The following is a 12,324-nucleotide window of genomic DNA, read 5'->3' as shown; positions in this document are numbered from 1 at the left end:
AGTCTGCAAGCCTGCAAGTGCTGTGAAGGCCAGATACTTGTATTCAGCTTTAGTGTAGTGGTCACAGCTTGTTATGCTAACATCAGTTGGGACTGAAGAGGGAAACTGGCTGCGGTCATACGGCAGCACTTAAACTTCCTCGTGTGGAAAACCAAAAACATATTTATTTGACTAATCTTTTATCTTGAGTTAAACAAGTGGAAAAAATAACCAAAATATACTAAAGTAATACTGTTTACCTTATAGTTTTTGCTACAATAATCACAGCAATAACATTACATCACCAGTACTTATTTTGTGTTTGTACTTATTTTACTTTACAGCTACAGTAGGTAAAAATTATTTTCAAAATAACCCAGCAGCCATACTAGATACATTTCATGGGCATACCAAGCACCGCCCACTAGCCGGAACAACTTCCTCACGTCACAGCTAAACAGTACACTAAAGTATGTTCCTGGAAACAGGAGCAGAAAATGACAATGCAATAAAAGAATCTTGATTCATATTTGATGAGTTCTGCCTAGTCTGACAGTTTGACCATAGTTCAAAACATGACTGACAGCTGTGTTAGAGACTCCTTGGCTCTCAATGGACATTGCTGACGTTCGGCGGTAGATTCTGGTAAATGCCATCAGAGGCAGTGAGAGGGAAGCAGGATACAATGTTTTTCACAGCCTGTCTCGTATAAGTCTTTCAGAATATAGCGACAGTTTCAGCAAATATGTAACAAATAAATGAATTGAAGTTCTCTCTCTCTGAGTTATTGGTTTTACTTGACTTTACTTGATTTACTTTCGTAACATCCCATATGCTGGAAACATGATGACTTCAACGTCATGACTTTCAGATGTGACTAATAGCCATAATTAAATATCCCTAATATGTCACTACTGGATAGCTGTTACAAGCACAAACAGTAAAACTCTGAATTTATGTATAGGATGTAACATAAAAACAAACACACCTCGTGAGAGGTTGTCAGACTAACCTTGGCCACTTTGTGATTGGCTGCCGTCTCGTGTGAGGTATTCTTCAGGCCCTCTTTGAGCTGGGTGATAAAGAGTTCATAGCCCTCTGTGTTCGACACATCAATCTTCTCCTGACAAGCTGACAGCATTTGCTGGGCCTGAAAAGACACACAAACACAGCCATATATATTAGTTAATGTTATAACTCAATCGTTGATACTGCTTTCGTGGCAAATGAATGGTTTCATGGGTCGTTAAAGGCATTTGATACATGATAATGTGACTTCTGTTACACATCACTCTCTGTAGATGCAGATCTTATAGATATTTCTTACTAAATGCAATGTGTGTTTCATTGAGGTATAAGAAAGAGTTCATACATAGGTCCACTTTTTTTCTTAAGTCTGTCATTTAACAAGAGTCAGTTGCCCCTATTTATATACCTAGGTTTGCTTGGTGCATTTACTCCTCCTGTTCAAACTTGCCATTTATAATTAATTAATAATTACCACGGTGAAAGCCACAGATGCAGCGGTAGCTCCCATAAAGTTTGTAATATTGTTGTTTTAATTTGTTGTCTTTTTGTATTTCTTACTGGAGCACATATGGCCTATGACAGAGATGAATTCCTCATAATCGGAGAAGGAAGGGTAGGGACTGGATTAAGGGCAGAAGATCTTGAGACAGCAACTGCCTCCCCTCGACCGCCCAGCCATACCATAAGTGCTACTGAAGGCGATGTGAACCAGCAACAGGAGATGAGAGACTGCTGTTTGACCATTCACAGGTTTTAATGGTGTCTAGCGGTGAGGACTGCAGAATTGCAAGTAGCTGAAACTTCTCCTAGATATCCTTCTGTCTTCTGTGTTCAGGAGGTTTTTACCAGGAGCCGAATTATCTACAGAGGTCTATTCCTCTCCAAAATAATAAGACTCAGCGATTTAAACAGGGAAGGCCACTGAATACAGCAGTTTCATGTTAAAAATCAGTGTTTCTCCTTTTTTTGCATGTCTGATCACCTGCTTATGTGTGTTCGTCTTTTTGCTGTTAACTTAAGATCCAGATGCTCTGGAGGTTTTTAATGGGAGCCGAAGTATCCGCAGAGCTCTCATGTTCTTCAAAAAAATTAAAATTAAAATTAAAAATTAAACTGGTAAAAAACACTGAGGAAGGCAGCTTCACTTAACATATCAGTGGTTTTCCAATGCTACTTAGCGTAAATCGGCTTCCTACCACTGTGCCAATGCGAAAAGGCATATGGCCCTATCAGTGTTGGGTTTGTCTTTTTGGGCTACTATAGAAACATGGCGCTATAATATTGCAACCTCCGTAAACACTGACTCAGCCTCAGTATACATGGCTCATTTAGAGGTAATGAAAACATAGTGATTGTTATTTTCAGGTGATTATACACTAAAGAAAACACACCTATTATATTATATTCCATTTCACCCAAATATGTCCCTGTGAAACCGTACACACTGGGCATTTAAAGCAGTTACATTTTCTTCTGTTGTTGAAGCAATACAATATTTGATGTTTAACATAACATGTAAAACAAAAGTAAGTGAAACAGGGAACCAGCATATAGATGAATACTGTTTATGGTCAAACAATAACAATTATCCTATGCAGTCACTAATTTCTTTCCACCATGAGCAATTTTGACAAAAATGAAGCTGCATCATGTGCATTACACCAATATTGGTTTAATGCTGAGCTCTGTACTTTTCTAAACCTGTATATTACTCTAGCAGTTATCAAATTAGAGCAGGTGAGTGAGAGTGAAGCTAGTATGATTCTACAGTAATCTGAGGGCATCATGTTAACACAAGTCTATCCGGGCCAAACACAAGTATGGGGGGCTATTGCACAAAAGTAGAATCCAGAAATCCAGGATGATGGAAAAAGCAAGGCTTGACCTAGTCTCATCAGTGCCTCCTGGCTTAATCTGTTGTACGTTTGCCAAGCCAGGATGAGGAGGTGCGACTATGTCAAGCCAGGGGTAAGTATTCTGGATAAATGCACAGTCACAGCGTTCATGAATAGACCATGGTGTTGATCAGAGATTTTCCTGATGCAGACACAGAGAAGATGCGTGCGGCGTAGTTTTCAGCAAGTGAGCAGCAGCTTCTCATGGAAATGTATGAAGAGATTAAGCATAGAATGTGCAAAAAAAGGAAATAAGGCCGCTATAACAAAACACAGAGAAAAGGCCAAGCAGACAATAGCAGACCAACTAAATTAAGAAAAATACATTTAATTATTCCGAAATTGTGGGGACAATGGTGTGATGATTAATTGTGCCAACTTACAATCGAGGGGCTTGGGTTTGAGCCTCCTTTGATACGATCCATGTTTCTTTAGACCGAAACCTCTACTAATTGCTAATTACCTGTAACTTCAGCTACACTGACAAGTCGCAATTACCATGCAAGAAGTTACTTCTAATTTTTTCACATTAAATCAACATTCCATAAGTATACTATGAAGACTAGTTACTAAAACTTATTAAGGCAACAAGTATTTTGCAGACGCTATGGACCGCCTCCGCCGCATTCATCCATAATGCCACAAAGAGCATCTGTGGGATGGTGAGGGGGTCAGTGATGAGGGCAACAGCCTTATCACTGACTTCACTGAAATTACTTTTGCAACTTCAAAAGCCATTTTAATCATCTAAATGATTACAATGACAGCCTACTGATATGTGCTACATATTCATTGAACCTCTGAGGGCAATATGAAAAGGAGTCTGATGAAAATGACGTGGGGATAGGTTGGTGTCTTGGATAGGAGTGCTGACTTTTAATCGATTGGCTCAGGTTTAAATCTCACTCATGGCACACATCTGACCTTTAACTTTACAATGAAAATGGTAACAGTCTGCCTACTTAACTAAATGGCAATGTGGAGGCCTATTTTAATGCAGGCTAATAAAAATTTATAAAAATACACAAGCCAAGAAGACCATGGAATAATTATAAAACTTTTTTTTTCCGATCAGAGTGACAGCTGACTGAACAAATCAGGCACCAGGATTAAACAAGCCTGGCTGTTAGCCTGGTCAGAAGCAGGCTAGCTGCATAGAATAAATCTCCACGGTAACTTGTGTGCCTCTGCTTTCATGCAACCAAGTCATGGCTAAATTCAGCCCGGACACCTTGAAAATCCTGGCTTAATCTGCTATCCAGGTTTTGTGCAATAGTTCTCTGGTGTCAAATTTCAGGTAACCACAAATATTTCCGTGGGAAGCATCCTGGGGGGTATACTACGAAGCCAGTTCTACAGAGCCAGGCTCTCTTTGACTGAGCTGGCTTGACAAACCTGCAGCCTCAGTCAGAGCTAACAAGAGGGTGATTATCAACTGTCTTAGTTAACTCAGGCTTTCCCCTTCAAAATCTGTGCGCATTCCCAGAAAACGAGTCAAATGCGTTCAGTACGTCATTTGACACTTAAAAATAATCGACTGCGTGCCGCCTACTTCCTACTTCTTGCCTTAGAAGAATATTAAACAGTATTACAGCACAAAGTGACACTGTTGCTTCAATAAAGGCAAGAGCTGACAGAAAATGACATATGGTCAAAGCACAAGTTAATATGGGTGACCTATTTAGGCAATATATCACTTATTTCTAACGTGTCAGCTGCACATTCTACAGCTGTGAAACTTTAAACTTGATGCAGCGGATTTAAATATTATAATCAAGAACTATATTTAGGTCTGACACTGTCCTGTAATGACGGAGACGTATAAATCACTTTAAGTTTTTAGACAAATCAAAGTCACATTAATTTTATGCATTGAATAATATCTGTGATAAATATTACCAGATTGATCTATCAGCTGTAATATTACAATGGTAATAGACTTCAGCAAATCAGAACTAAGCATATGAACACAAGTGGTAACAGTGGAGGCTTCTGTGGGGAAAAATAAAGCTTTCTAATGCATATAGGTAACACTGTAAATGCGCAACTTTGTTAGGAGGTATTTATGTAACATTACAGTTCAACAACTCATATGAGGTGTATTATTAACCTTTTCGGTTCATGTGCTGACACTGATTATCGAGTGACGCTCGTCAAAAAAGCTGTGGAAGACGCTTTTCAGATAATTTTAAACTGAAACTCAGAACATAACCTGCTCCCGACCCGGTTATGTTTGACACGAAAGATACCATGGTGATCCAACCAGGTCAAAAGAGAGCCACCTTCGTAGTACAGGAAACCCTGGCTTTAAACTAAACAGACGTCGCTAAGGCACTAATCTCGCTCCATAGTATACCCCCCTGGTGTCTCTCTGAGCAATAAAATATGTAGTCTTCTCTTACCTCTGTGACCGGCAGCTCCAGCTGAACCATGTCCTCAGGCTTGGCCACTGGAGGCTGCAGAGCTGTGTCCAGGAGCAGGATGCCATTCAGGTCCTTCCTGCATCCCACTGCATAGTCGTCCACAAAAAGCACCTTGTCCACTGCAGGAAAGTACTGACACCTGACACGACCACCAGGTTTAGCTACGACAGGAACAGAGGACAGCAGATAATCAGGAGGTTTGAAGGAGAAAGGCTGAAGGAAGGCCCAAAGATATTACCAAAAAAAATAAACACTTCATGTCGGTGACATTTATTTTTGATGGAGTGTAATCTGAGATAATATTAAAGGGAAACCTCAGTTATTCAACTTGTTTGGTCTAACATCTTGTGCCAAACACATCACAGCCAAACATTTGTTCAAACAAACAAGTCTGGCCACCTTTCACTCAGATAGCAATAATTGCTCTGCTGTCGGGATTTATCTCCCTTAGGTTTGTCTATTGGCTTAAATCAGTGGTGATTAACAGAAGGAGGGTCCTAATCATGTAAACACACAAACTTAGAGCTACTCTTTGAAAACTCAACAAAGAAAATAAGAAACACACCCTCTACTCAGTACATTGACATGCACCATTTAGTTGAGCTTTGGTTATGGCTTCATTAGGTCATTTAATTGGACTACTGTCCTTGTCCCAGTATACAAGCAGCAGGGGAGAATCTATTAATTGAAAGAAGTAAGTCCAATTCTTAAGTGGCAATAGCCCCCTTTTCAGCTAGCTGCTATTGGACCATCTTCCAGTTGACCTATTACGTCACATACCAAACAAGTTAGCAGGCAGCAAACAGGCTGCTTGTCAAACAGTGAAAATAAAAAAAGCATGGTTCTTGCTCTAGCACTTGCCATGTTGTTACCTTTGTCTTGTTTTGTTTTCTTTCCTTCTTCAGTTTTGCCTCAGCTTTCTTCTACAACTTTTTGCTCATCAACTTCAGCACAGGGACTTTGGAGCATGCGCAGAACGCTTGAACCAGTTAAGGTCCAGTTTAGGCGTCTACACAAAATAAACCCCCAAACGCATTATCTATGTGTGTCAGTCCGACTTAGAGAAATTTAACTTGGTACAACTTCAGTTGGACTACCATGTTAACTTATTATATAACCTAATTATATGTTTGGAAAAGGTCAAGAGTAAACTAATAAATTAGTACAGGTGTACTAAACATCACAGTTACAGTAGAACTAGTGTTTCCCACAAAATTAGAATTTGTGTGTGGCAGACGCTGATAATTATACTGTTTGTGTCTGTGTCGTTTTTTATTATTCTATGTCCCTTCTCTGAGATCTTCAGAAGTTCTTTTTTTCCTCTTCAGCCCTTTATGAAATTTGAGTCACGGGGGGATCATTAATAAGCAATAATAAACGTTTAGACCTAGTGTAATAAACTATTAAGTTTCACTTTCTCTGCACCTGTTGATCTACTGCTCTGTCTGTGCCCAGAAAACGTTCTGCATTCCATCAGTTTGGTGCAATGTTGACTGAACGGTATATTCCAATAATGCTCCTAATGAACGGTCCAGCCTCAAAAATATAAAATCAATTTGTGGCAGCATTTGTTTTGATCTTGGCAGGGTGCCACAAATGAATGAATGTATAGGGAAACCCTGCCAATTACAAAAGTGCTCCTTTTAGTATTGCAAAAAAAAAATTGCTTGAAGCGGTAGGCCAAAATAACATTTGTAATGACTGGTTCACCAGGCTCAGCAAAAAACTGTAATGGTGTGCTTTTCCTCATGTTAAGGGCAAGTTGTCTTGGAAGGTAAACTGCACTTCAGGGACTCAAAGCCCCACATGTTCAGCCAAAAATACATACTGACAACCTGACCTCTGTATCCTCAGTGGTAGCTATGGCCCTGGGAACCACATGAAAAATCACACTGCCTTCATCACCATGAAGTCATTTTCAGCAAACAGTGAGCTCGTCAGAGAAAAACTAATCTGTAATCATGATTATTAAGCGTTACACTGTAGAGATCATCATTAAAAAGAGGAAATATATTAAATAAATCATTAAAATCTAAACTTTACATTCCAGAAGCTGGTTCAAAGACATTCAGCTGGATTGGGTCTGTCCTTGAGGAGATACTAGAGTTTTCCTTTCCGTATTAGCCATTTGTCAGAATCTTAAGATCCATATCCATTTCTTGGCCAAATACACAAGACCACCAAATACAAACCAATGAAAGCAAAACAAGATTGTTGTTTTAAAGTTTTATAACTCAAATTAGCATAACGAGCAAATTTGTAGTATATAAAAAGGTGTACAAATTGTTAGTGCTATAACAATGAAGTTCTTACTGTCTTTATACAGTAATATTCTACTACTTTTTCCCCACACTTGAGTATTGTTGGATTGAGATGATTTACTGTATTAATTTCTCTGTTTTGTGAGTATGGTTAGTAGAGGAGACACAGCAGTCACATTCATATGACAGCAAACTTTAACTGTTTGACAGATTTCCATCTGTTGGGTTATTTTGGAACATGAACTTGGTGGGCGTAGCAGAAATGCAGTAAAGAGTAAATATGCCAAGAGGGCCTTTGATGATAATGTTGATGTTTCACAGGAAAATGTATTCTTTGTCAATGAAAAAATGGAAACCATCCAAACATTGTGTCTGGCTTTTTCCATACTATCTTTGGCACCCTTTATGAATCTCACAACACTGGACAGTAAAGACAGCAAATTGTCTCTACTCACCACTATTTTTCCTAAAGCAGGTGTTGAAATATACCTGGATATGGCATAAGCATCCATCCAGAGAAGGTCAAACTGGGCTGGACCTTCTATCAATCATAAGTTACAGACGTCTGATGTGGACAGACATAACAGCCATAACTTGAAAACCAGGAGCCACCGCAGAAAACAAACTGAGATTAAAGTGAAATTAAACTGAAGATCCAACAGCTCAGTGATGCTGCAAGCCCATTTGTTTAATACCCCCCTTTCACGTTCAGAGGGTACATACAGTGTCACTTTAATGTACACTATGAACATACACAGCTTCCGTGGGAGCAATATCGAAATAATATTTGCTAATGGCAACAGAATTCATCCTTTGTCGATGACCACTTATCCTTTTTTCAGGGTCACTAGGGGTAGATCCCCACTGACACTGGGCGAGGAGCAGGGTACACCCAGGACTGCTCGCCAGGCAATCACAGGACAGACACACAAAGCAAGACAACCATTATTGCTTACATTCACACTTATTGGCAATTGCAAGAAACTGGGAGGAAGCCAGAGAACATGGAGAAAAACACATGCTAAGACGGGAGATACGTACACTCAAGAAATACCCCTTTTCCACCAGTTTCCACACCTAATTTTGAACTGTTTAGAGCACTTCAACCAAAATAAATAAACTGGTCCAGAACCTTAAAAGCTGGTTCCCAGCTCAAACCAAAAAAGAAAAAAAACAGTTTTTTCTTAACGTGAATTGCAAACTCTGATGACATCATTGGGCATTTGTTGTCATATTCTACAGGCTGGAAAGAAAGGACGGAGAGGGCAATAATTCTAATAATTGTGACAAAAAAGCTTGTGCAGTGGTCTCATTTTTAATTGGCTTGTGCTTAATTTGGGTTAAAAACAAATATCTTTAAAAAAAAGAGCAACAGTTTGCAGGTAATCAATGTAATCTGTGCTTTTTCTACTGTTATTTCCTTTGTGAATTGTGCAACACCTTCTGTTGATTGCACATCCTTGATTACAATAGCTCCACTCAAAACTGATGGAAACACAGGCTGGGTTACTAGATAGCACCAAGGTTCTAAGAATCCTGAACAGAACCAGTTTAAGAACCAGAGCTCAGCTGATGAAAAAGGGGGAAACATACATAAAGACCCAAGCTTGCCAGCGGGCTCGAAACAAGTTAACCACTATTTGTGAGTAGACAGTACAAGCCACTGCACCACCATGCTGCCCATATTTGTCACATAAACTTTCCTGTAGAAACATGACAGCCTAAGTGGATGGTGAACGTGGTTTTTATTATTATGGGTATTCTATCAAGAAGGGATGCACGATAATATTGGCAAGTTATCGGTATCGGCAGATAACAGCTTAAAAAGGAAGTACCAGAAACAGGTCAAAATGGACATTTCTGCCAATATAACAGGATGATAAGATGACACTTTAATTATGTAACTTTAATATGTTTAAAAAAGTGAAATCTGCCCTGGTTTTGGCTATTGTCAGCATTGTCTTGGGGAGAGCATCATGTTAAAAGTGAAAGGAATTTTACAATTTGTTTAAAATTTGTTACATAATAAATATGGATTGTTGCACACGCAGCCTAAGTTAACGTAGCTTTCTTGTGTTGCAGTGGATGTGTACACCTCGTATTTTATGTTTGCCATGAATGGGCCATCACAATATGATTAGGTGTAATATTTTGATTCCACTACAGGACAGACTTGATGTTCTCTGCAATTAGGTGGAAAACACATGTGAATATATCTATATCAACATCTGCAATATCTTATATTGTGCACCCCTACAATATAAAAAGGATATCCTTAAAGTCCTACTTCCCAAAAGAAGGATTTGTCTCACGGTCATCTGAAACAATAATCAAATGGACTGAAATCTACCAAACATAATGGCCAGTGCAAAATAGCACAGCTCTACAACTGTATTGTGTTTATGTTAGTGACTGTGTGTGAAGTAAGCCTGTTTACAGTAACTGACATCATTAACAAAAACGTAAGCACTGGCTGAGGGAGCCTTGGTCTACTTCTTCTTCCTCACTCTAAATCACACTATGAGCTTTACATGCAAAAGGGAACAAATAAACAATTGTTTGCCGTGTCTTTACGTTGAATTACAACTTTGGTCCAATGCTAAAAGTCGGGATGAAATCTCTGACAGTTATGCTGACGTACATCAGCAGATCAGTATAATTTAAAATGTAAACAAATGTTAACAAAACACCACTGTTTAAAGGACACCGAAAATTAAAAGTGTCAGGAGAGGACAGTGATCATCGTTGCAGTTACCAGGTCAGTGTGGAGCACATCTTGACAAACTCATTATCTAAGCCTTTGGAAACTTTGCATGCAATGTCCCGTCAGTACACTGTGGCTGGACATGTAACACCAAGAGGACAACTATTAGTCTGGTTATTGACCAAATTAGCCAAGTTAGTCCAGCAAGCAATTATGGCCCGTTTCATTCTGCAGCATCAAGTCCGTGTACTTTCAGCATCACACCAGTGCTTCCAATTGACCGTCAGTACACACGACCGGCTGTAAAGTTAAGCAGCTAAAGTGCCGCTAGCTAGCTTGTTAGCTAACGTAATCACAATAATTCACATTAACACGCCGTACTACCTTTAACTAGTTAGTAGTAACTTAGGTATAGAACATTGAGTGCCCAATATATGAACTGTAATTCACCCGACATATCGTGACTGACCACCAGAATGACAGACACTGACAGGAAAGGTTGCCCGGCTAACCAGCGGTGTGCTAAGTTAACCAGTTAGCTGTTAGCTCGCATGGTAGATACGGCATGTTGTGGTAAACAGTAGCAAACACTGACATTCAATCAGCACAAGTTTAAATCTGACTACAAAAACATTAACACCCTCATACGGTGCATAAGCACAGGCAAAACAGGCGGAACGAATCCTGTTTGCCGAACAATCTAACTAGCGTTAGGCCCCAACAACTGCTAGGAGTAGCTAACATTAGCTAGCTGGGGTTAACTATGAGAACTCAGCCCGTGTCGTGTTCAGTGTGTGTTGACAATCAGCGGCAGGGTTCCCCAAACTGAAAGTGTTGGTGTCATGGCTTGACAGAGGGCTCCGATGCCTACCGTGCAACGCTGAAGCCTGGAGAATAGCTCCTGAAGTGCCGTCAATTACTTTGATACTGCCGCGGCTGGTAACGGCCAGGATAGCGTTGAGGGCCGGGTGGTAGGAAAGGCTTCGCAGGCCCTCCTCGTCGCAACGCAGGCAACCGTCTCTCAGTACAATCCAGTCTGAAGAGGTGGACGAGCCGGAGCCCGGCGAGGCCGCGGCCGCCATCTTTCCTTATTTTTCCCTTCCCTTCCCTTCTGAGGTTTGTAAGGATCCGATGATACACGTAATACTGCTAATTCTATAAGACTAACTCCGAGCTATCACTCCTCTGCCACTGCTGACTCCTTCTGCGGCTTCTTCTCCTCCGCCCGTAACCGCAGCAGTGGCTATTCACCATCAGCGCTGAGGAACTCCAGGCTGGGCTCTCTGTCAGTTACACGATAGGTACACGGAGCTAGCGTATCTCTTGGCCAGTTCCCGCGATAACACCAAGTGCTAACGAGAACGACGGATGAATAAATAATAAATGCACAAAAATAATAATAATTAAGAAATAATAATACGTAGTCGAAAGATTTACAAAGATTACAATGTTTCTTTTTATTGTGCTTTTTAGTATACAATTGATGCTGTCCAATTAAACAATAGCTATATATATATATATATATATATATATATATACATACACACACTATATATAAATATACTTAGGGTCGAGGTAGCAGGGGTCCCCTACCCTTCTCTTGCAAAATGTCTGTCAAATTGACACGTACTAGCCAGGAGGAGACTCCTAAGGACCATAAAAGCATGAGATGCAGAGGAACTACAAACATACATAAAATACCTTCAAAAATGGGCAAAACAACCACAAAGAGACACAGAACGAATAAAACAAGACATTTAAATTACCTAAAAGACCCAAAGACTTATAAAAGACACAAACAATACAAACAGACACAAAATGACTACAAAGAGATACAAAAACATCTACAAAATTAGACAAAATTACATCAAAGAGACACAAAACCACCACAAGGAGACACAAAACCACAAAAAGATGTATAACGATTACCAACCAAAATATCTATTTATCTATCTAGTAATGTCTTGAAGAGGGCCTCTGGGCAAAAAATTAAAGACTTCCAACTCTCTGTTTATGTATTGCATATTTCTATA

The 12,324-nt window shown here is 39.7% G+C and overlaps 1 protein-coding gene across 6 annotated transcripts in view; it reads right to left on the bottom strand.

Moving 5' to 3' along the window:
* birc6 (baculoviral IAP repeat containing 6) overlaps positions 1 to 11,584 on the bottom strand; it is a 138,565-nt gene extending 126,981 nt beyond the window's left edge. For all 6 annotated transcript variants that reach the window (XM_042501765.1, XM_042501768.1, XM_042501766.1 and 3 more), the window contains exons 1-3: positions 11,163 to 11,584; positions 5,306 to 5,487; positions 992 to 1,129 (exon numbers count right to left, since the gene is read on the bottom strand). In XM_042501765.1, the coding sequence (XP_042357699.1) occupies positions 992 to 1,129; positions 5,306 to 5,487; positions 11,163 to 11,373 (531 nt within the window). In that variant the 5' untranslated portion in view covers positions 11,374 to 11,584. The remainder of the gene's footprint in view (positions 1 to 991; positions 1,130 to 5,305; positions 5,488 to 11,162) is intronic.
* Between the last annotated feature and the right edge of the window lie 740 nt (positions 11,585 to 12,324).

The sequence above is a fragment of the Plectropomus leopardus genome, chromosome 15, assembly GCF_008729295.1.
Source record: "Plectropomus leopardus isolate mb chromosome 15, YSFRI_Pleo_2.0, whole genome shotgun sequence".
Taxonomy (NCBI): Eukaryota; Metazoa; Chordata; class Actinopteri; order Perciformes; family Serranidae; genus Plectropomus; species Plectropomus leopardus.
Note: the sequence above shows the minus strand (reverse complement) of the source record. Positions and strands in the feature narration are given on the sequence as shown.